The following is a 25,769-nucleotide window of genomic DNA, read 5'->3' on the forward strand; positions in this document are numbered from 1 at the left end:
GATGTGATTTGTGTTTCTTGATCGTAGGCAGAACATGTTCTGAAGCTATAGAAGAAGTCTAAAAAATATATTGAGACAAACTCTTTTGTAAATAAACATAACCAAAACTCGGTCTCGTTTGTGTGTTCGTTTCATTTGCAACAGAGGTTTATGTTTGCTCGAGCGAGTGTCTTCGAAGGTTTGTTTGGTCATTATTATATAGTATAGTATTTTGTATCAAAGGAATTCAAGTAATGGAGCTTGTGTCTCGAATCGACCTCGACTCGTCTCGAAACGACCAGATACCTTATATACACCCCTTCCATTGGTTTGATCAGTACCGGCCAAAGCCAGTCAAAATGCGCTTCCTAATCCTGCCTTGGCATGGTGCAATTTGACTGGATTTGCATAAATTTGCTAGTTTTTGTCACATGTAGTGAAAAAATATAGGACCACCAAAAAAAGATGGAATAGCTTGAATTTGACAAATACAGTCAACTCTCGCCTTGCGGACACCCCGCTATTGCGAACACTCGCTATTACGGACAAAATCCAGATCCCCAGCGAAAAAGGTTTGACTGGAAATGACTCCCTATCTCTTTAACGGACACTAAACGACGCCCCGAGCGTGTCCTCTATAACGAGAGTTGATCATGACTGTTAACAATTGTCAAAGGATGGAGAAAGAGTTGTTCTGTTATGTTTCACTAAGCAAAACCCTTATAGTTTCCTTGAAGCTCGGGTTTCGGGGGTTGAAGCGGAATATTTTCACTTTAAATATTCATTATTCCCCGCCCATTTTTCACAAGTATTCATTATTCCTTGCCTATTTTGAGATCAATATTCATTATTCCTTTAAATAGGTTGATGTTCCCAGGTATACAATTTTCAGACCCACAAAACGAGAGCGGTCAAATATTCTATTCTAATTCACAAGTTGTGCACAGGACACTGGACATTGTTCTGCTGCTATCCTTCTGGAAGGTGTTAGTTCATCACTTATTACATGCTTTTTTAATGGTGCCCTCTAGTTACACCTTCAATGGCCTTGATTAAAGTGTAAGACGCATGTGGCTTCTTTATTTGCTGACTAGCAAAATAGTACCCCCCAAAAAATAAGCCAAGCAACATGTTTCAGTGAAAAGCTTTATTTAACAAACAATGACGATAATGCGGTCCAACCAATGAGTCTATATAATCTGGAAAACAATGAAGTGTTGCACGATGTTTATAACAAGTTCTTTTGTAGGCCATTGTACAAACTTGTTCGAAAACGCGTTTATCTCCTTAACATCATAACTCGTGCAATCAAGTCGAAATTAGTGCACCCAGCAGAAATACATAATATCACACCCGCTTTAAGCGAAGCATAGTCTTTTGAAGCATGTACAAAGACAACAACTGTACGTAACCATAACGACTTGTCTATCAAGAGTCACTTCTAAACCAATAAGTGAACAGCCGATGAAAGATAAATGTAGTGTTTGCCTTCAGGAATAACAGGAATGGTACAAGTGCCCACAAGTACGTCAACGGGCCACATAATTTAAAAGTAGCATTCTCTTACCAATCTGAGTATTATTCCTATATCATGACACATTTTACATTGAGCACCGCTTTATGCGCTATCTATTTTCAGCTGTAGCTGTTAGATCAGCTTTGTGATTTTTCAAAAAAGTTCGACATCACCGTAATCTAGTACGGGTTGCTGTTCTCCCTGTTCGTGTACGACAAGAAACCCTGGATGGTCCTCCCAGCTGTTCGTCGTCTGAGGCATCTGAAGCCTCATCCTCGGAGTCAATGTCACTGTCTACGCCTCCTTTGAGTATCCGCTCAATTCTTAAAACTTCTTGCTGCGAAATTGTGTACAGTTGTTCATTTTTGCAGACCCTCATTGACTACATCTTCGACGCGGTCAATAACTGAATACGACGAATTTCGATAATCTGAATATGACAGTTGTCGGTAATCTTTCTTTCGATTGGAATATTGTCCTCATTCTCCTGTTCTTCATCACAAGAAAGATCCAGTGTTACTCGGTTGCGACCAGTGTCATAGCAAGGGTAAAATAAGTGGGGGGGGGGGGGGGGGCACGCGAGCTCCGAAGACACAAGCCGCTAGGGGGGTCTGGGGGCATTCCCCCCCAGAAAATTTTGAAATCTAGAGGCTTGGAAATGCTACTTCCAGCGTTCTCCAAGAGCTATTTGTGATTTCCGCATATCACGAATTATTTACTTCCTACACTGTCTCAGCAAACCAATTGCAATGCACATTGAAGAGAGTATAACACTTGCAATGTCAATTACGAAATCAAGAGAGGATGAAAATAGAGAACCCACTGTCTCTGTATCTTGAAACCAGCAAATGTTTTACCTTTCAGAGTCATCGTAGTAGGTTCGTAGTTACTAAACTGTCTGAGTTGCCTTAGAGGCAAACGTAGACTTCATCGGCAGGTCGTTTTTTGAAAATTTCTCAAACAGGGGCTTTCGCCGCTGGTTGTCCCCCACAAACAAATGAAAAGAAGTACAAATGTTATTGTTTCAAAACTGTCGGGAAATAAAATTTATTTTCAACGTTTTATACAGGACTGTTTTTACTTTTTGGGGAAAAAAACTGGGGGGGGGGGGGCACGTTCAAGTTAAAAATAGCTTAAAAGCTTTACTTACCTGTCTTTCCTGTGCTTTCCCATCTTTACAAATTCGAACAGTTCTTAGACCGTAACCAAAGCGTCAAAATTTAAAGCGGTCAACTGAAACATGTGCTTTGAAAGTGACGTCACAAGACAATATCTTCCTTGGGGAGTAGTCCACGTGGCAAATTTTGCAAGCCTAACATGAGGCAGATCTAGAGCGCCTGCCAAATATCGAAAATATAGAACACCTGCGATTCTCATTTGGAGACAGAGAGGGTGAGGAGAACTTATTTTCTCTTTGCAAGTATTCAATATTCTTGATTAAAAAACTGAATATTCAATATTCCTTACAATTTTGAGCCAATATTCAATATTCCTTTATAATTTTAAGCCAGTATTCAATATTCATCATTCCGCTTCAACCCCCGATCGGGTTGTTTAGGGAAAAAATGGCAAGCCACCAGCCAAGCGAGTTGCGCGTGTCGATCAGTGAGTCTATCTCAAGGTAAACTATGAGCAGTCTTTTTTGCTCCCAATCCGTGGCGAACTAAGGAGAAACTAGTGTGCGAATGCGATCGCGTTCGTCCTCACGGGTTTTAGAGTAAAAGAGAGACTACTTGCAGTCTGCGTTGAGGGTTTCCAATAGGGTTTCCGGATCCCGCCATCCCGGCTAAAATCTCCCATCGAATCCGTAATCCCGAAGGTTCTTATCGGCCTATCCCGATCTCGACCATTTATTGTTTCTTAATTCCTTGCCTCAACGATGAAAGGTCTTTCAGTGGGTGTATATTTCCTCCCAGGAAATGTAACTGGCACTTGGAAAACACGGGTAAATCACGTATGTCATACTTAACGCTTTGTGTGGCTTTTTGCGACGTTCACGAAGATTACAGCTTCATTTTCTTTATAAGTACATTATTTTTTCGCCACCGGACATTTCCTGATCTCGATTCTTTTACTAAGTGACATTTCCCGAATCCCACCTCCTAAAATCGCCAATTCAAGTGTCCCGTTCATAATTTCAATCCCAAATCTCGCTCCCTTTTCCCTCTAAAAGACCTAAAATCCCGGATCTCTACGTTTGCCGCTACCCGTTTGCATGCGTTGCGAGCCTGAACGAGTTTCATTTGTTCGCATAAGAGGCTGGGAACTAGAGTGAACCACGAGGCTTCGAACAATTCAACATGGTGGGTAAAGTGATGAAATGTTGTGCTTATAATTGTCGATCTAGCTCCTGTATAGTAAGCTTATTCCAATTTTTTATCGTATCTTTAGGTTCTGTTCGTGTTGTACGAGCATGCTTCTGGCTATGCAGTCTTCAAAGTCATTGCACAGGAAGAAATCGGTGTACTGCTTCCAGAAGTTCAAGACTCTGTCGCCGATCTTTCACGATTCGGAAAATTAGTGAAATTGGCAGCGTTTTCGCCCTTTAAATCAGGAACGAATGCGTTAGACAACATCAACTGCATATCTGAAGGTTTGTGTTCGTAATTACAGTACTGTTAAGTTGTTCGATCGCGGTTTATAAACGTTTGTTTATAATAATTTGTATTCAAAGCTCACAAATATGCAAGACTTGATTCTGTGGTTCACGTGTACGTAATTGTTGTTGCCCTTTGCGCAGCAACCTCCCAATCAGATGCGTTCTAGCATCATGTTTTAGCCTTTTGCATTGGAATTTTATAAGCCGTGTGGTTGTAACTTTAGTAAGGGCATTTAATTTTCGACAACAATGATATGCACAATTCCCGGCGTATCCAATCGAAAAAAATCGAACCAAAAATCAATCGAACCCAATCGAACACTAATCATTCGATTGGGTTGGTAATCGAACAAAATCGAACATCTATTTTGCTGTGAGTTCGATTTTTGAACCAATAGAACAGAATCGAACTCAAACCGATTCAATTTTGTTCAAAATCGGTCCCTTGATAAGTACATCACGCAGGACTAATCAGGGGGACGGTGCACCGTACAAAATATCCGCAGTATAAACAAACAGAAGTTCGGTAATCGAACATTCGACTGAGTACGATTGTCAACTGTTCAGTAATCGAACCTTCGATTTTGTTCGATTGTTGACTGTTCGGTAATTGAACATTCGATTTTGTTCGATTGACCAAATTTTATTGTGAGTTCGATTATGTTCAATTACCGAACCAATCAAAGAATTGGTGTTAGTTTGGGTTTGATTACCGAATGTTCGATTGGATATGCAGGGACATATAAGCTTCCATATTGTACAGTCAGTACAGATGAAAATTCAGTCCAATGAAACATGGTCAGCTTTACTGTAGAATACCCTGTCATTCAAAAGGTGTTTTAGAACTCCAGGGATCCATATTCGTTTTTTTCTCCAAGTCGTCAGCCGGCAAGTATGCAAGATGACATACTTGCCGTGGCAAGGTTTTACTTGCCCGTTCAAAAGTGAAGAATGGCGACCGTACAACAAGTAAATGAAAAGTTGACTTTTTTGTTATTATCACATGTATGTAACACTGTGTATACATGAAATCTACAAGACAACGAATCTGTTATAATAAAGCTTGATTCACAAGTATTTGTTAATGAGACTCTTTACTTGTCTACCTTGGCTGCCGGCTTACAAATTTCACAAAACATTCTGAACATTATGCCCCCAAGCGGCTTGTGATGTTGACGGAAGCGTATGATGGGGGCACAAATGAAAGCCAGGGCCTCTTCGACTGCCACAACGGAAGAAAATAACGCTTTTGCTCTTCTTATTCATATTTGGTTTGTTTTTCTGAAGTGTTAACGTTGCTTTTTCTTCTTTGCTGGCGGTGCCACACCAAGATATCGGCAAATTTTGATCAAAACATCAGCTGATGCGATCGCCTCGTGTTTTCGCGGATGCAGCTGCAGTACAAAATATCAGCGGTTGACAGCTTGAAAATTGAGCCTGCAATGATTTCATTGATGGAAAATACCGCATCAGCCAAGATGGCGGCTAAAATTATGATTTTATCGCGACAGAAAGTTGCAAATAATTTTCTGTTTTCGAAAAGTTATGAATGGATGACAAGTGGTCAGAACGCAAGTAACTCATAAGAAAACTTAATAATTGTTTTTTTTTTTTTCATTAAGTCAAACTTAAGTCGTCCAGCGGACGAGTTTATGTAATCGTTTGGTTGTCCATACGATTTTTTAGTCGTCTCGGACGACCGGACGACCGTGAATATGGATCCCTGGAACTCATTGGATGGATACAAAGATTGCAAGCTTAGAGCCAAATATTTTGCTGTCCAGCCGACTTAAATCAGCTCGCCGTTCCAATCAAACACCAATCGTTTGAAAGGCTTTGATTGGTGTTCGATTGGGATCAATTGATTTTTGGTTTGATTTTGTTCGATTGGATAGCCAGGAGTTCCTTATCATAACACCTGTATTGAGCTTGATTAAATGTGGAAGGTCGTGAAATTGACTTGCTCAATATCCTGAATTGTACTCACAAAATAAAGTGTTAACATGTGTGAGACCAGACACCTTTTTCCGGACCGGTTCATGCCAACCTGTCCCGCTCAATGCACATCATGCATCAGCTCTCGGTATTGTTTTATCTAGGATTGCATATGGTATCATTGGTAAAAAATAACTATGTATCTGCATGTATCCACTTGTAAATTTTCTAAGATACTAGGAAGAATGAAAGGTGATCCTGGTAACTAGTACACATTGTGTGAAGTGCCAATAAAATATCGAAGTAGCCAGACTTCTTCAGAAGTATTACTGCAGTTACTCCCTCGGTGTAACCTTTCTTTAGATTGGGTGGTTTATTGTGTATTCAGCAAATTACAATTTTTTTATTTCTAGTTGTCGAAAAGGTGTTACTATGTTGGTGAACCACCATATTCACAGTACTGACATTCAAAGAAAGTAATGCATAGCAATTTCAGGGCTCCAGGCCCAAAAGAGCTGAACTCCAGGGTTCCGGAAGCTCTAAACTTGGACTCAGAACTCAGTAGTAGAAATTTTAAGGGCTCCAGGTTACACTGAGAAAATGATAGGACTGTTGATCTTCAGCCACCCTCCTTTTGGGGTCCTGCAATGTCTAAGATTAGATTTAGTTAATCAAAATAGATTAAAACGCTTATAAATCAATGTTGTGGTTTACATTTATAATTTTCTGGTTTAGAATTTTTAAAACCAGTTTTTTTTTACACTGCGAGAATCATATCATTCATTTCAGTTTAATTTTATTGTTCATTGTTCATATTCCTTCTCACAATCTGAAACAAACGGAAATAAAACTGGTTTGAAAATTTTTAAACCACAACGTAGACATTATGATCATTTATTTTAGGTATTATCCATGACGACCTCAAGACTTTCTTGGAGGCAAACGTTCCAACTGGAAAGAAGAAAAGCAAGGTTCTCCTGGGTGTGGCTGATTCTAAACTCGGAGCAGCCATTCAAGAGACTGTAAACATTCAGTGTGAGTCAGGAGGGTTGGTACTGGAAGTGCTCAGAGGAGTAAGGTTTCATTTTGAGAAGATGATCAAGGGACTGACTGGTCCAATGGCAGCTAAAGCTCAGCTGGGACTGGGGCACAGTTACTCTAGGGCCAAGGTGAAGTTCAACGTTCATCGTGTGGACAACATGATTATTCAGTCCATCAGTTTGTTGGATCAACTGGATAAGGACATCAATACATTCTCTATGAGGATCAGGTATGATTAAGATTTTAATTTGCTTCAAAAGGAGAAAAATATACAGTGGTGTATTTGTTTATCTACTTGTGAATGCTAATTTAATAGTCAACTACAGAAACATAATATACATGTAAAAATATTTCTCTGGTTCCTCTAGTTCATAACTTCACTTAAGATAGCAATGTTGACTAGATTCTAGGGTGCCAGTCATATACCTGCCATTTTTTTCTGCGTTAAAGGCATGAGATTTTTATCCTGAGAGTGCCAGAATTTCCGAAGACGATACGACAATGTCCGAAGTTTTCCGAAGTATTCCGAAGTTTTTCCGAACATATCCCGATCCCAGTGCGTGGATGTGTTTTGCTAAACACGACCTCGTTCCCAATGCTTTTCTTTGTCAAAACTCTGCGATTTCGAGGAAAGTATCACCATTTACTCATTTTACATGGAGTTTTCGTTTCTCACATTGGTTTGAGCTTACATTTTTTGGAAAGTGTGTCGTTTGTTTGTGTAATAACTCACATTTTTCGGCTAGGCGTGAGAAATTGGTTCGTAAGCGTGAGTTGGCGTGAGATCGAAGTTTTCAACTCGCAGGGGTGAGACTCACGCCCAAGGCGTTAGAGTTGGCAGGTATACAGTCACCATGTGTTTTTTTGCTGATACCTTTGTTCAACATTATGCATTGATCAATACTATTACTGTGCACATTACTGTTGCTTGCATCTAAGTGTGAACACTCACCACCAAAACATAATCTAATTGAGTATCAAATGTTGAAGTAAATTAGCAGACTGTAACAGCAATTTTCGCACTCAAAATGCTCACCATAAACATTGAACCAGAAGTGATTCAAGTAAACCTGCAAATGCATATTGACACAGATTAGGATCAATTTGTCCGAAGAAGTCTGGAAGAACTTTTGGCACGAAAGTTGCTCTTACGGTCTCCCAGAATTCAACGTTAGAGCATGTTTTTGCGGCACGTGTTCACGCTTAGATGCAATGGTATTGCATATAGCGACATTTATTCTTGATTTGCACAACAGGGAAGCTAAACATTTCTCTGTTTCCTGCTTGTTTGCCAACTGAAGGATGTTTCTTTGTTTGCTGTTACTTTACACTGTAATAGCTAATACATGTACATGTACTTTCTCCACTAGGTAAGCTACGCATAGAGAAGGCAATATTAGAATATTGAGTTTAAAAGTGACTGTGTTTGTTGTTGCTTTATTGCCAGAGAGTGGTATTCATACCATTTTCCTGAGCTGGTCAAGATAGTGTCTGACAACTACATGTATGCAAGGACAGCTCAGTACGTTAAATCAAGAAAAGACCTGACAGAAGACAAGATCGAAGGGCTGGAAGAGATAGTAATGGACTCAGCCAAAGCCAAAGCCATTTATGATGCTTCCAAATCATCAATGGGTAGGTGAACAGATAAGATTATATAGGATGATTTAACCTGTCAACAACTCTTACAGGGATGAACAACTAGCTTCTCTTTAAAGTACTTCATGCAAAGATCAGGCATGTGGGACATGAGAACAAACAAACTGATCATAAAAGGGAAATCATCTCAGCAACAGTTACCCAGGGCTGCAAATAACAGTCGTTGATCGGACATTGGCCGACCAAAAATTGCTCATGTCCGACGAAATTCCAAGTTTGGTCGGACATGATGTCCAGACAAAAGTGATTTTCAACGACTGACTCTGGAAAGCCGGTACACAAACTTAGACGCCTTTCAACAGATGTCAACAACTACCAGCACCTTACAAACGACTTATTCATGACGTAAACAGAACTGACAAACAAACTGCCAACAGAACGACCTAATTTGACTAACAATAGATGGAACTGAAAGACCTGCCGGTAATTAGACTAACAATAGATGGATCGAAACTGACCAACTACTGATGACAAACTTTACTCGAGTCTTACAGCCAATAACATCACGTCTAAACTGACCAACCAACATCAACGGACCAGACTTATAACATCATCGACTGACAACAACTTTTTACTTACTCTGAAGATGACTTCCGCTCATATTGTCAAAACGTCAGTCACCAACAACGAACACTTGGCAAAAACAATTTGCACTGAGCTAAAATCATTGTGCACTAAAAACTGTTACTGTCAAAGGTAAACTTTACCGGCCCTTAGCCAATCAGCGTGGCGTATTTGTAGAGCCTTCCCAGACGGTAAACTTTACCCAAGCCAGTAAAGTTTACCTGTTTGTGCAGCCAGCTGTTACTGAAATAGCGGCCTAGAAGCGGGCATATCAAATAAAACTATTACTATTTTGCCTTAAACCAGTTTTCTAATCGTAAGAAAGGAGTTATGCTACTGAAAACATCAAAATATTAAAGTTTTTCTCAAAAAGTGGCGCGCTTTTCTACAAGGAATTCATGATAAAACTTTATATTTTTGGCTGGTCAATTGACACTTGTAAAGATTACATCTAGGCGACGACAGGACTCTTCCTGTGTTATACATCCACAACTGGAAATAATGCATAACCGTACAAAAGTCGAAAATTTCCAATTTTAACCTAACATTAAAAAATATTTGCTGTCATGCAAGTTATCTCAGTCAGTCTGTCAGTTCTTTGGCTAGACAGCGTTTTAGTTCACAGTCGCTCTGATTTTCCTTTCTGAATTGCCTATTGTTCCAATTGAATCCAAATTGATTTTCAAAGGTTTTTTACTCGAACGCTCTATTGATTTAGAAATTACTACTTTCTCTGCTTGAAAGCAAACAATCGACACGCAATGCCAAACACCGCAATGTTTAAATTTTGACCAAGATGACCCTTTGAAACCATGCTACATTGGTAAAGTTTACCCTGTTTTTAGCGCCAATTTCTCCGGTCACGAAAGCGAATTCGCATCGGTACATAAATACTGCACTTTTGTTTCCTGTTGTTATCAGGAATATTTAATTTGTGTCGCTGCTACAGGTCGAACATTAAATTTAAAAACGATCGATCAATTACTGATTCAATACGTTCAATCGCAAACAACGCAACTTCGAGATTGGAAACCTGATACTGTATTGTTTACATCGGTAAAGATTACCGTCAATAATTCAGTTTAGCGCCATCAGTCCTTCGCTAAATTTGTTAATTTTTTCAAACGTTCTGAAAGCAAGGAAGGAAGGAGGGATTGTCTGTGTTTATATTCAGAAACACTTCGTTACGGACTACCTCAATATTACTAAAGGATGAAAAAAAAAATCGCTTGCCAGATCCTGTGATAGACAGAATAGATTTCCGTCGAGACTTAACCCCGTGTATGAATGAAATCTTGTGTCATTTTTCCTTAGAAAATTTGGCAAGAACGTTGTCGCTTGTATGTCGTTCACTGGATATTTATTTTTTTTTCTTTAGTAACGATCTTGTCATTTATTAAAGTAAATATATCTTGAGAGCTGTTGACAAGAAACTTCTCGTTTCCCGCTAAATTTTATTACTCAATCGAGCGTGGCAACAAATATTTTTTGCCAGTTTTGTAATTTGCAACAAAACCGATAACTTACAATAAAAATAACAATCGCTGTGTTTGTCGTGTTTATCGAGCGCATAATTTTATTATAACTAACGAAGTATCAAAGTCTAAAGTCTAATGAATGGAACTGAACTAACACAATTGAATAATACTTTCCGTGACTCGATCGGTGACTTTGATGTTTCTGTTTCGATTCTGTTGATTTCCGAATTGAATTGAATTCAACTCTATTAAAACAAGACATAAAATTATCATATTATCGTCAACATTCCTGTATTAGTCTGCTTTCACTGTGTTTTTTATGACACGTGTTTTGCCGTTGTTTCTGAGACATGGTAAAGTTTACCTGAACACGAAGCATTTTCGCAATTTCGCGCTCACGGGTCACTGACATAAACATGCATGGAAGCTGAGATGCAGAGAGTGAATATATTTAACATCATAATCAGCAATAAAGAAAAGTTTGAAAATCCTGAAAGCAGTAGAAAAAATAGAGAAAAAACAAGCTGAATATACAGGGAGTATAGCATACAGTGTGTGAAGAAAATATATTTTCCGATTATGTCTGAGACTGTATTAGGTCAGACAATTAAATAGGGTGTCGGTTTCCGTTTTGGTAAAGTTTACCAACAGGCGACACATTTTTGCGCGTTAGTTTCCACACTCCAGTCGACCTCTCGCTCTGGCTAGAAAGACCTTAATAATTCGTGGGCGAAAATATATTGCCTAATTTTGGTAAACTTTACCAAAACGGAAACCGACACCCTATTTCTTGTCTGACTTTTTAGACTTATTATAGTATGCTGTATCAGAAAAGTATTTTGATTTTTTTCTCTATTTTTTTCTTTGCTTTCAAGCTTGTCAAACTTTTCTTTATTGCTGATTATGATGTTAAATATATTCACTTTCTGCATCTCAGCTTCCATGCATGTTTGTGTGGACAGTGACCCGTGAGCGCGAAATTGCGAAAATGCGTCGTGTTCAGGTAAACTTTACCATGTCTCAGAAACAACGGCAAAACATGTATCATAAAAAACACAGTGAAAGCAGACTAATACAGGAATGTTGGCGATAATATGATAATTTTATGTCTTGTTTTAATAGAGTTGAATTCAATTCAATTCGGAAATCAACAGAATCGAAACAGAAACATCAAAGTCACCGATCGAGTCACGGAAAGTATTATTCAATCGTGTTAGTTCAGTTCCATTCATTAGACTTTAGACTTTGATACTTCGTTAGTTATAATAAAATTATGCGCTCGATAAACACGACAAACACAGCGATTGTTATTTTTATTGTAAGTTATCGGTTTTGTTGCAAATTACAAAACTGGCAAAAAATATTTGTTGCCACGCTCGATTGAGTAATAAAATTTAGCGGGAAACGAGAAGTTTCTTGTCAACAGCTCTCAAGATATATTTACTTTAATAAATGACAAGATCGTTACTAAAGAAAAAAAATAAATATCCAGTGAACGACATACAAGCGACAACGTTCTTGCCAAATTTTCTAAGGAAAAATGACACAAGATTTCATTCATACACGGGGTTAAGTCTCGACGGAAATCTATTCTGTCTATCACAGGATCTGGCAAGCGATTTTTTTTCATCCTTTAGTAATATTGAGGTAGTCCGTAACGAAGTGTTTCTGAATATAAACACAGACAATCCCTCCTTCCTTCCTTGCTTTCAGAACGTTTGAAAAAATAACAAATTTAGCGAAGAACTGATGGCGCTAAACTGAATTATTGACGGTAATCTTTACCGATGTAAACAATACAGTATCAGGTTTTCAATCTCGAAGTAATACGTTGTTTGCGATTGAACGTATTGAATCAGTAATTGATCAAATCGTTTTTAAATTTAATGTTCGACCTGTAGCAGCGACACAAATTAAATATTCCTGATAACAACAGGAAACAAAAGTGCAGTATTTATGTACCGATGCGAATTCGCTTTCGTGACCGGAGAAATTGGCGCTAAAAACAGGGTAAACTTTACCAATGTAGCATGGTTTCAAAGGGTCATCTTGGTCAAAATTTAAACATTGCGGTGTTCGGCATTGCGTGTCGATTGTTTGCTTTCAAGCAGAGAAAGTAGTAATTTCTAAATCAATAGAGCGTTCGAGTAAAAAACCTTTGAAAATCAATTTGGATTCAATTGGAACAATAGGCAATTCAGAAAGGAAAATCAGAGCGACTGTGAACTAAAACGCTGTCTAGCCAAAGAACTGACAGACTGACTGAGATAACTTGCATGACAGCAAATATTTTTTAATGTTAGGTTAAAATTGGAAATTTTCGACTTTTGTACGGTTATGCATTATTTCCAGTTGTGGATGTATAACACAGGAAGAGTCCTGTCGTCGCCTAGATGTAATCTTTACAAGTGTCAATTGACCAGCCAAAAATAGAAAGTTTTATCATGAATTCCTTGCAGAAAAGCGCGCCACTTTTTGAGAAAAACTTTAATATTTTGATGTTTTCAGTAGCATAACTCCTTTCTTACAATTAGAAAACTGGTTTAAGGCAAAAATAGTAATAGTTTTATTTGATGTGCCCGCTTCTAGGCCGCTATTTCAGTAACAGCTGGCTGCACAAACAGGTAAACTTTACTGGCTTGGGTAAAGTTTACCGTCTGGGAAGGCTCTACAAATACGCCACGCTGATTGGCTAAGGGCCGGTAAAGTTTACCTTTGACAGTAACAGTTTTTAGTGCACAATGATTTTAGCTCAGTGCAAATTGTTTTTGCCAAGTGTTAACAGTTCTTCTCAGAACTACTCTCACCCGGACGATCACACAATACGACCTAATTTTTTGACGGTAAATCATTTTACAGCAAAAGCGAAAAAAAAATTAAACCTTTTGGTTATAGGGTGATGTCAGACCAAAATTTTGTTTTGTCCAACCAAGATGGTGTCTTAGTAGGACATATGTCCTTTCAAGTAAAATAAATTATTTGCAGCCCTGGTTACCATATTCTCACAACTACAATGTTATTCTGGTTAAAAATTCTTGGGTCACTTCACCTTTTTGCCAACAAAATAGTAGTCTTTGCAGGCGTATAGCTGAGGTTTTTGGAAGGGTGTTCGTATTGACAGAAATATTTTTATGGGGTTATTAAATACTATATGGGGGTCTCGGGACATGTCCCCCCAGAATATTATGAAATCTAGAGGCCCTGAAATGCCATTTTGAGCATTGTGCACGTCAATATTTCAAACTCAATGGAGTGTTAAATAACAGGTATCTTTAGTCATAACAATATTTCCGGCATTTTGTTGAATTGATACATTCATGCATACATACTGGCTTAGTACACTAAACGTTTTACAAAAGCTTGACGTATGCTGCAAAGGCATCTCAGGGTAAAAGTTTAAGCCCCCTACCCCCCGGCTCCACCGTCAATGTACTAAAAGCAGTGTCAATATGCACTTAATTCACGTATCACCTGGGTCCCCCGAAATTGTATTCCCTGCCTTTCGTCTATTGATACCCCATTTATCAAATCCCGAACGCCTGTTAAGGAAATATTTTTCAACGATGAGATTATTTTGACTACATATAATACTAGGTCACTAGGATGTATTGAGGCCACTTACTTACATGTACTAATTCACTACAGGAATATTCGTAAAGCAAACTTGACAACTGCATCATCCTCGGGTGGAGGCCTTGAAATAGATTGACAATTTCGTTCAGATGGACAGGCATATCATACTTGAGAGCCAGTGAGGAGAGCCTATTCTCCTAACAATTTCATACTTTCCCGTTACTTTTAGCGTTTTCTTGCACGGTAATTTAAAAGCTGCAACACTCAAAGTTTGTTTTCCATTCCCCCACTATTTGCTAAAAGCTGAAAATCATCAGTTTGTGTTTTCAGTCCTCCATTATTGACCTCCAAAGGGGGTTTCGTTCGAACCCTTGGAACCCCCCCCCCCCCTCCTACGCGCCTGCTTTGTGTTCACTTCCCCCTCCCGACCCCCAAAACAATGTTGATCCATCAAACCAAGGCCTAATATTCCAATGCTGTCTTGGAGGCAAGTGGAGAGGGGAGGGTGGGGGTTCAGAAAATTGAGTAATGTCAACTTCACACTTTAAAGGAAGTTGCCCCTGCATAACATTTGCCTAGTGTCCTAAGGACGTTTTGCCAGGACTGTAGCACTAAGAAAAGGCATGGATACCAAGAAGATTTCTATGCTTATAATGTGCACATGTATCACAACTGCAGTTAATTTTCCAAGATTAATAATATGTTTTTGTCCGCTTGCCTTTTCTGTAGGAATGGATATATCTCCAATTGACTTGATAAATATCCAGACCTTTGCTTCACGGGTGATAGGCCTAGCAGAGTACAGGAAAAGTCTCCACACTTATTTGGTTTCGAAAATGTCTCAAGTGGCTCCTAATCTGTCGGCACTCATTGGAGAGCAGGTGATTAACTTGTTAAATGTATAATTTCCGATAAAGAAAAACAGATAGTAGTATCCTTACACCATGTATCTGGGCTAAAAAAAATCTTGAATATTATTTCAGCCATTCCTTTGGACAAGCAGCTCTCAAATTTTGCTTGACTGGGACATCTGCATGCTTGTCTTAGTTTACCTTGTTATGATTTACATAGCAGACAACTTGCCCGGCCAAGAATGTAAAAATCCTTGTCTGGCAGGAAATTCTACTTGTCCCAGACAACCAAATGGCACTTTTTTTGACGCCCCATCTATGTATCAACCTCTACTGTCAGTATCTACTTTAGTCCAAACAACATGTATTATTGGCAACAGAATTTCGACATTTGGCATTTCTGTGAACATTATACAGCACTTCTAGTCCTGATTTTTCCATGCTACAGCTGTATATGACACCATTCTGTCAGACCATACCCTGATATTTTTTTCGTGTCCCATTTTTTTTATATTTCAGAGTCCTTACATTATCAACTCATGTGATAGTCCAAGTTCTGGCACTAGAATCATTGCTTTAATTTGTTATGTCAATTTGTTATGTCAGGTTGGTGCTCGATTGATTTCACATGCTGGAAGCCTCACAAATCTTGCAAAGTATCCAGCATCAACTGTTCAGATTCTAGGAGCTGAGAAAGCTCTCTTCAGGTAAACATGAAAAGTGTGCCCTTTACTTTTTTTGTTCCCTGTGAGAGCAGCTGTTTATTTGTTGTTGTTATTGTTGTGACCATTCAAGTTGTTCATGTGGTACTGATTACTAGCAAAGCACTGGCAGTAGCAATTAGGCATGAAGCATCACCAACAACAACCTCGGTCTTTTGGCCTTACTTGGCTTCCCTTTTGCTGGTGGTGTCCGTCTTAGGTGGAATGCACCCATTTAATAGTTGTTTACTACTAGTAGTGTAATTTACATGTATTTGAAATAATTGTCGATTTATAGCGTACAGAAAAAACACAACAGTGCCAAATCTACCAACTCTAAATGAAGTCAACTATTTTAGTTTGTTTTACAGTTAAAAACTTTGCTACATTGTGTTGTCTATATTTGCAGAGCTCTGAAGAAAAAAGGAAACACACCAAAATACGGTCTTATTTTCCACTCTTCTTTTATTGGTCGTGCTGGTGCCAAAAACAAGGGCCGCGTCTCAAGATACCTGGCAAACAAATGTTCCATTGCCTCAAGAATTGACTGCTTTTCAGGTACTTTTGAAGTTAAACAGTACCGTAGTTTCATTTTCTTTAGATTCCCAACCACTTGAAAATTTCTAATTCAGTCTAGCATGTTTGCGTTGGGAATTAATGTCTAACATCTATAACAAGTCAGTCGGCTTGGATTCTGTCAAAGCTTGATCTTTTTTATTTAGTCTTATAACTTGGAAGGTCATTTTCTCTTATGACAGTCACTACTTTTCTTCTACATTGTCGAGAAGCAAGGAAAATGTTTGTTGCGCGGGTGGCTAAACAAGGAAACAGCGTTCCGGGAAAAAAATTGTCACGTATGCGCATTACACGCAAGCGTGCTGTTTCTAGGAAACATTTTTAATGATCAGCACTGGCAACTAGTCAACGTTGATACCATGGTGGCTTAACTGGGCAACATAAGTTTTTGAAGCTAAATTTGTGTCTGGAAAGCAAAGATTTTTTGACCTGAGGCAGAAACATTTTTTTTTTTCTGTGAACAAAATTTGTTTCTGCAACATATGTTTCCCACGTGGCTAAACTGGAAAACATTTTCCTACACAACGTTTCTGTAACAATGTTTCTTAGTTTAGCCAGGCCTTGTGATTGGTTGTTGGCAATTTGTTGCTCAGTTTTGAATTTTCGCATGCAAGTAACAACCAGAAAGAGACACTGTATGTATTTCAAAAGTGTTTTGTCATCAGTATGGAGTTTTTCTGGTCGAATCTAAGACCCGTCTTGAGTAAACTAACAGACACGTCTTCATGCTTGAGAAATCAGTTCATTTTAAGGTCAAATTAATTATAAATCTTTCAGTTAAATGATAAAAAATTGGTGATTGATTGTCTTCTTTTTGTCCACAAACAGAAACACAGTCAAGTGTATTTGGTCAAAAGTTGCACGACCAAGTTGAGGATCGACTGAAGTTTTACGAGACAGGCGAGGCTCCGAGAAAGAATATCGACGTTATGAAAGAAGCTATTGCCGAGTTTGAGGAGACAAGTCAAGCAACAAACGACGACTCAACCGAAAAGAAGAAAAAAAAGAAGAAAAAGAAGGAGAAAAAAGAAAAGGAAGAAGCTGCCGAAGAAGCAGACCAGTCAACAATGGATGACTCCACAGTGGCAGAAAATGGTCATGATGAAGGGAGCAAAAAGAAAAAGAAGAAAAAGGAGAAAGGAGAGAAACGAAAGGCTGAAGAGGAAGAAGAGGAAATTGTACCTGTCCCTAGTGAAGAATCTGGTGAACCGAAGAAAAAGAAGAAAAAGAAAAAGAAAACTGACGAAGAATAAGTGATTTTTTAACAGTCTCACACAGTGCCCATTAAAACGTTGTATCATTACCAGACACTTTTCGATCAAAGGCAATAATCTTTAAAGATTGGAGTGACTTGTTTTTAAATGAATTTATGTATTTTGTTTGCCTTCCACACCTCGAAGATGGAAGTAATGTAACTTGTTGTTTCGTGTATTGTAAATGAAAATCATTTTCCTCTTAATCCTTGTTTGTATTTTCTTTTTGTGAACACTGCACTGCGGTATTTCCATTTTGCTGAACAAACCCTCGATCATTGTTGATTTTTTTTGTGGTCGTTCCGGCCACATCCTTTTCCTTTTAAAAAATCTTTTTAGGCACCTTCCATCCCTATTTTATAACACGATCGCCCCTAAGAACGACTGCGTGGGGGGCTATATTTCACTTGTAGTTTTTTGGTGCCACGCAGTATTTGGAACTTTTGTTCTTATTAACATCCTTTTCAATCCCGTCTCAAATTTGTACATTCACTGTCACCGCCATTTGCATTAGCTTTAAAGCTTGTTTCCTAACATGAAAGCAAACCCATTTTTGACATTTTTTTAAACCCGTTTTTGGCTCTAAAGGAAACATTTTCTTAGAGCCTGAAAGAGGCTGTCCGCCAATATAGTGAAGCTCATAACCCCACTTTACAAACGGACAAGCATCCCACAGCCTCTGATAAACGACTAACGCGCGAAACGACAGTTTCCAAAATTACCCACGATTTCAAATTCGATGAAGTGAAAAAGTGCTCTACTCTCTAGTCTGTTAAACTAAAAAAACAAAAACAGTCCACAATAGACATCAAATCGCGTTACACTCTTGTACTCAGATCCTTTGTTCTCCTTGACCAGTTGTCAAATTGAGGGGGTGGGGATCAAAGTTCTGTGTACAAGGTAACTGTGGTAACCTGAAACACTGAAAATATGTGACTTTCCACAAGTAAGCGCAGAAATACAAATTATTTTTTTAAGGCTGCGTGAAACGCTTCGGTTGTAAAATTTCTCCTGCCGCCGATCGTAGCCACCTCGTAGCGGTTTCGTCGCGTAACGTAAGTCCCCTTTATTTAGCTCAAACCCAAAGAGCACTGTCACACTTTCGCGTGAGTGTTCACAAGCCTTTGTTTTCCCGTATTTTGCTTTGATCTTAAAACGCGAAAAGCAACGCGATAGAGCTGGACGCAAACTCGAAGGTGGAAAGAAGCGCAAGGAGGTGGGGGTGGGGCGTTGCAGCGAGGAAATCTTTCGTTCGTTCAGCCCCCCCTAACGTCTTTCCCACTCCACGCTCGCTGTTTCTCTCGGATACTTTCATCGTGTTAAAAATGAGTCACTCGCGTTTTTTCCGTATTTGTTGGCTTCCGTTTTGAGCGAAAAAACAATTAATCCTTAAAGTGCCTATGAAGTAAAAATTAATTAATGCTTATTTGAAAGACCTTTACAAATAAAGAAGAATGGCGTTTACCGTTTTGAAATATCTTCTTTCGTTTTGGAGATATTTACGTTTTTGTGTTATGCAAATGAGGAAAGTGATGACGTCATAAATTGTTCCACTAAAAGAAAGATCACAAAATCAAGGATATCTCTGAAAATATAAAGGTGATATTTCTGAAACTTGGCATCAGTAGTGACCTTCCTTAGAGGTGCAAGATTGTTTATACTTTGATGTAACCATGGCAACACTCTTGGTTCCAGGCTCTTTCTGTCATAAACCAAATATCTCCATTTGCAACCCTTTAAAGTGGGACAGAGGGTCCAGCTTGGAACACACATAATGCCCTATTACCCTAACTCTCCTCATTAGCTTGTTGGGAGTGGATCATCCTCGATTAAGCAAAAACTGGGGATATCAGTATTAATTAATATAGGTATTTGCAGCAAAACTGTTGCCATGGCAACGGCACGACAAGTGTCATTTTGTGTCTTTTGTGGTGTACATTAATTGTGCCAAGTTTGAAGAACACAGCTCAAATATTCCAAGAGATATTCTTGATTCAATGCTTCATCTTTTTGTGGAACAATTAATGACGTCATCACTTTCCTCATTTGCATATCACAAAAACGTAAATATCTCCAAAACGAAAGAAGATATTTCAAAACGGTAAACGCCATTCTTTTTTATTTTCAAAAGCCTTTAAAATAAACAGCAATTATTTTTTACTTCATAGGCACTTTAACCATCGGTTTTAATCTTTTAAAGCTTCTTGTTCTCTTGTTTGGAAAGTCACAATCAGTGACTACATAAATGAAGTACACTTCGTCAAAGACTCTTGCCGGGGAAGTCTGGGCTCTTGAATCGCGCAAATCTCATCTTCCCCAGCTAGCAGTGCTTGCTTTTGTGCTTTATGTTGCGAAGTTTGTTCGGGATCCGCCCTGCTCTAACCAACAGTTGTATTCTAAGACGATTTAAGCACACTATGCGTCTTGTTCAGTTTGTTGAAGCTGGAAGGCAGCGGGTCGGGGTCGAGACAAAAGATGGCGGCGATGTTGTTGACGTCAGTGCTGGCGAAGCCTCCATCCCGAGTGACATGAAATCATTCCTGGCTGGAGGAGAGGAGATGATGAAAAAAGCTCAGAGGTATTTGCTCAATATTTATGAGACCTGGCATGGTTGATCACATTGGTCTTTTTATAGGTAGTTCTCCTAGCCCTTTGGGATGCTTCCAATTTAGTAGCCCCCCTCCCCACCCCCCGGGGGGAAACTCCAATATGAAAGAGATGGGGATGCTCGTCATCTCACTTAGGAATGTAAATTACGTAGTTTGGTCAGAATGCCAATAGTTGAAGCCGTCAAGGTCTCATTTAGGTTCGCACACTGAGAAATGGCAGCAGGCACACAGCGGTCAAACGCAAAAATGACGTCACCTTCGGTTTTCGGCGCCTCGAACTTTTCTGAGAATTTGTCTCGAAAGTGTGCAAACTTTTGTAGGAAATTGTTAAAGAAATGGTACGGTGAAAGAACAGTTCAAGCTGGGACACTCAGTGGAGATGAATTATCAAATTTCCAATCCATAAGCGGCGTATAAACCTTAACTTTCCAGGGACGGCGTTAACTTTTGGGTTTAAAGCAAAAGTTTACGGAAAATTTAAGAGTTTGTATGGAAAATTTTGGCGGCAATTACACCTGAACTGCGCACGCGCGCTGCGTTTGACCGCTGTGTGGGCAGCAGGGGTATTTTGCAGAATGCAGAACACAGGATGATGGTCAGCGGTTTGCTTGCAGTAAGCTTTCGCTTGACCTTTCGTTGTGGATTACTTGCGATTAGCTTATGTATGTACCTCTTTTATGTTTGGTTAGGGCATTATTATCACGGTACCGTCATTCTGCCATTCGATCATTTCTGTGTTCTTCATTTTGCGTTCTGCCTTCTGCAAAATACCCCTGCCACTGTGTTGATGGTCTAGATCAATCAGGCAAGAAAAATGTTATCTTTTAGGGGTAAAAAAGGCTTGAGCAATGCCCAATTTAGTCTAATTAAAATTGAAATATTTTCAAGGGATCCAGTCAGTTCTAGTCAGTTTATCAATTCTTTAGACAAGAATAGTTCACTGGCTGAAAATGGGGATGCTGTTTATCTGCCAGGTTGTCTGGTCACATAACAAAGGGCAGATAAAGCCTTTATTCCAAAAGCAGCCTTTGTTCAGCTTAAATACCGGTACCACCAAAATACCTTTCACAATTCATGGCTGAGCTTTTTGCCCTGTGAGCAAGCTCTTTGAGAACCTTTAGGTTATATGCATTATGTTTCAGGGTTAGATCACATCATTTCGATTTGCATTCAGACATTTGGATATGAAATAACAGTCAATAATAATTGACACCAATCAATTGATTGATATTGCTAATCACAAGAATCTTGGTCATTTATCAATATTGTGTGGTTCCAGAAAATATCCATACCCTCACCACGGAGGGAATTTCACGTAAGACCCCCCACCTCTCCGGAATTTCCATTTTTGTTAAGAAAAATACCCCCCCCCCCCCCCCTACGGAATTTCCAAAAGAATATTGCGTAGCTCCCAGCCCCTCTGGAAAAAGATTAATTGTACAATGATCTAAATTTTAGGCCGCCTCTCTTGTAAACAGTTATAGTGTATAACTGATCGATCGGAAGATATCTTAAAACGATATATGAAATAACAGTCAATAATAATTGACACCAATCAATTGATTGATATTGCTAATCACAAGAATCTTGGTCATTTATCAATATTGTGTGGTTCCAGAAAATATCCATACCCTCACCACGGAGGGAATTTCACGTAAGACCCCCACCTCTCCGGAATTTCCATTTTTGTTAAGAAAAATACCCCCCCCCCCTACGGAATTTCCAAAAGAATATTGCGTAGCTCCCAGCCCCTCTGGAAAAAGATTAATTGTACAATGATCTAAATTTTAGGCCGCCTCTCTTGTAAACAGTTATAGTGTATAACTGATCGATCGGAAGATATCTTAAAACGATACATACATGTACTGTTGAAGACAAAATACAGAAATTTCCTTAAAAGTAAACAGGCAAAATATCTGGTAGTCACTTCGTCTGACTTGTCAAATTACCTTGTTGTATAACCATCCATCCCCTTTCATTCTCATCGCTTTAGAAAACTGCAAATGTATCAGAACACAGATTTGAAAACTGAGTGTTTATATAAACATTCACCGTTGGCCTGATCACAAAATCGCTAATGCTTACTGAGAAAGCAATATTTAACAGGAAAATTACAAACAAATAGCCAGAAATAACAAGAACAAGTTAATCTCGAGTTTCTGACATTATTTACTAACACTATTTTCATCGCTAATAAACATGAAATTTTTCACAATTAAACAAAGACGATTTTCCTTCAATCGAACGTGAAACAAGCAACGCTTGACACCAGTGCATTTCGGTCAATCCACCTGACAAGTTTCGGGGGACTGGTAACAGCTAATGGCAGCCGCATCCACAGACGAACATGGAGGATTTCAGTGAAATTGTTTGCTTTCAGTGTGCTTTCAGGAGAAAGAAAACCCATTTTAAGTGTAAAACGATTGTGAATCAAGAACCCAGGGTGCTATTTTTGCTATGTAAAACATTTGTAGAGTAAGTAAGAAACGATTTTGAAACTAATTTGCACTGCATCAAACTTGACCGTCTGGAATCGTAATTTCACTGGCAACCCCCTTCCTCTACGGAATTTCCTGGGCCCTTGACCCCCCCCCCCCACCCCTCTGGAATTTCCAATTCCCTCCGTGGTGGGGGTATGGATATTGTCTGAAACTACACATTGATTAATTATTTATTGTAGGTATATTTTTTTGTTATAGTAAGTGGCCTGTTTTCATTTCAGGATAGTGGATAGTGGTCAGCATGTACTTAAGAGGTCAGATGTCCAGCTGAAGGCTCCAATTCACAACCCGGAGAAACTCATTTGCATTGGAATGAACTATGTTGACCACTGTCTGGAGCAGAATTTTCCTTTACCCACAGAACCTATCCTGTTTAGCAAGTTTAATAATGCCATAACAGATCCTGGAGCACCAATTATTTATCCTGAAGAAACACAGGTTTGTTCTTGTTGCACAATGGTCAGTCTGACATCATGAGAAGCGCGTATTCTGTACATGGCCTCTGCACCAAATTTTGCTTTAACTATATATTTCATTTTCAAAAGAATATCATAGATCTGCCTGACTTTGTCCCTAGTTTTTTTTAAATTCAGAGCAAATAGAAGTTCTGTTCACAAATTGTAAGCTCAAACCACACGCATCCAAAATATTTCACTTTGCTTTGGGTGGTTTTGTTTCCTTACTCATAACAGCTAATACACTGTACACCTAAGAAATCAGTTGAATAATTTTTTTTAGGTAAGGTCTAGTTTGCATTCAGACCAAAGTGGCCTACAGTACCGGAGCAAGCTTATCACAATTTCCATTAAGATAAATGATGGAAATATTCCTGCGTTGTACTCCCCCTGGATGGGATGCTAACTAATCCATGCCAGGCTACAACTTCTCAGCAACTTATCAGCTAGTTGCCATTTGAAAACAATACCAGTAATTTTATACTCCTGGTTGGAGAGGCATAATTGTGACAGTGAAGCATCTTGCCCAGAAACATAGCACAATGACCTCTGAGTCAACCTCTGACCTCGACCAAGACCCAGTGCACTAACTAACTATTTTGACAGGCATAACTTACATGAGGCAAGTGGCTTGAATGAAGGAGACAGTCAGATCATGGGCTTGCTCAATTCATCACTGAAGGAGACATTCCATATCTATAATGTTAAACATTCGGTACTCAGTGATGACATGGCTCTACAGATCACAGTTTTATGTAGTGTTCTGATTGGTTGTTACTTGTTCACAAATAAACTGCACACAGAAATCAATCAGAGACACCACTTGAATCTCCCGAACGTTATACCATCACCCACTTTATCATTCTCATCGTCATCATTGTCATCGCCGTTGTCATCATCATCATCATCATATCATCATCATTGGGGTAGCAGGGTGTCACATTGGTGAGAGCAACATTGTCTCCCACCAATGTGGCCCAGGTTTGTACCCTTGACCAGTGGGCTGAGATTTGTTGTTAATTCTCATCCTTGCTCCTATCAGTACAGTTTCTCAGACATTTTTGTAGGAGTGGATGATAAGACTATGCATAGGGGAATGTGAAACATGCAGCTCTTGTGATATGATTATTGGCATATTTCAAGTAGTTTGATATATTAAGTATATTAATTGAATTTTGGATTTTCCTTCAGGAACTAGACTTTGAAGTGGAACTTGCTTTTGTAATTGGGAAAACAGGAAAGAAGATCAAGGTAATTAATTATGTTGAGTTACCAGTATTTTGGCTTTCTTTGGCATGTCATCATTAGTCCCTAAAGCTGCTAAATCAAATAATCTAAATCTGCATTGCAGGCAGATTTAGATTGTTTATATCGTGAACCCCAACAATATTCTGTACTGCTACAACATGTACTTCAGTATACCTCTGCTACTAATTTGTTGGGTATAAAGTCCATCACACCTCTAGCCCAGGGGTTGGAAGATCCAGTTGGCTTCTCATGAAGTGACAAGGAGAATTGCTTCTCTCCCTAGCTGAATTTCAGAGGTCTTTCTTGTCCCTTACTCTGGAAAAAGACACCCAAACTAAATTTTTTGAGAAAGGATGCGACTGGATGACATAGCTTCTATTTGGTTTAGACGTCTTTCTTGGGAGTAAGTGACCAGAGAAGATGTGTGAAATTCAGGCTGCTACCCCCATGGATGGGATGCTAGTCTATCACAGGTTACCCCCTAGCAATTTGTCAGGTTGCTCCAATAATTCACCAGATGAAACCTGTTCTTCTTGTCCAAAGTCCAGTATGCTTAACAGGCATAAATACCATTGAACTACCACGCTTCCTGTGGAATGTAGAATGGCACTAATTTTCACCCCAGTTTCTAGCGATTAGCTTTTATTTGTTGGTTTGGGTAATGTATAGTGTTGCCCTAACCAACAAATAAAAGCTAACAACAAGCAAACTGAGGTGAAGCCTTGAATTATTATTAAACAAACCACAAGCAAATTAATGCCACTCTGCCATTCTGCCATTCTCCTGAGTAGGGTCACCCTCGTATGTTGAGCAGAAATTTGGTTCCCAGAAACACTGGGTTGGGTGGTGGCTCTTGCCAGGTCTCACAGGAATGGCTCGCTACACTTCAAGAGAACAATAGAACAAACAACAGCAACAATACTCCTAGCCCCAAAACAATAGCAATTGCTACAGTAGAGGATCAGTAGAAAATTTACAAGCTTACAAGAGCTGCTACACAACTGGAAACACTTGCTGCCCATTACATACCTATTGCTCCTAATACCATTGTTGTATTTATAGGAAAGTGAAGCCATGGAATATGTTGCAGGCTACACAGTAGTACATGATGTCAGTGCTCGAGATTGGCAGCTTAAGAAGAATAGCGGACAGTGGTTAATTGGCAAGACATTTGACTCATTTTGTCCAATTGGTCCAGCAATTGTTACTAAAGATTCTTTATCAGGTAACA

The 25,769-nt window shown here is 39.1% G+C and overlaps 2 protein-coding genes across 2 annotated transcripts in view; both read left to right on the plus strand.

The window, feature by feature from the left end:
- Positions 1-3,758: 3,758 nt before the first annotated feature.
- On the plus strand, positions 3,759-17,917 carry LOC144643311 (nucleolar protein 56-like). The gene is made up of 8 exons (XM_078502515.1): positions 3,759-3,798; positions 3,887-4,088; positions 6,933-7,299; positions 8,518-8,705; positions 15,074-15,225; positions 15,802-15,902; positions 16,306-16,454; positions 17,301-17,917. Exons 1-8 carry the CDS (start codon positions 3,796-3,798, stop codon positions 17,723-17,725), a joined length of 1,587 nt encoding a protein of 528 aa, XP_078358641.1. The 5' UTR covers positions 3,759-3,795; the 3' UTR covers positions 17,726-17,917.
- Positions 17,918-20,012: 2,095 nt separating this feature from the next.
- The window catches only part of LOC144643341 (oxaloacetate tautomerase fahd2, mitochondrial-like), a 9,538-nt gene continuing 3,781 nt past the window's right edge, over positions 20,013-25,769 (plus strand). The window contains exons 1-4 of the mRNA XM_078502554.1: positions 20,013-20,303; positions 23,057-23,273; positions 24,482-24,541; positions 25,601-25,763. Coding sequence (XP_078358680.1) covers positions 20,071-20,303; positions 23,057-23,273; positions 24,482-24,541; positions 25,601-25,763 — 673 coding nt within the window. The 5' untranslated portion in view covers positions 20,013-20,070. The remainder of the gene's footprint in view (positions 20,304-23,056; positions 23,274-24,481; positions 24,542-25,600; positions 25,764-25,769) is intronic.

This window comes from Oculina patagonica, chromosome 2 (assembly GCF_052425735.1).
Source record: "Oculina patagonica isolate OP01 chromosome 2, crgOcupat, whole genome shotgun sequence".
In the NCBI taxonomy this organism is placed as follows: Eukaryota; Metazoa; Cnidaria; class Anthozoa; order Scleractinia; family Oculinidae; genus Oculina; species Oculina patagonica.

What these genes read in the sequence shown, in the direction of transcription:
- LOC144643311 (XM_078502515.1), top strand. An exon ending in ACATTCTCTATGAGGATCAG is followed by an intron (nt 7,300 to 8,517) that starts GTATGATTAAGA and finishes CTTTATTGCCAG; the next exon opens with AGAGTGGTATTCATACCATT. An exon ending in TGCTTCCAAATCATCAATGG is followed by an intron (nt 8,706 to 15,073) that starts GTAGGTGAACAG and finishes CCTTTTCTGTAG; the next exon opens with GAATGGATATATCTCCAATT.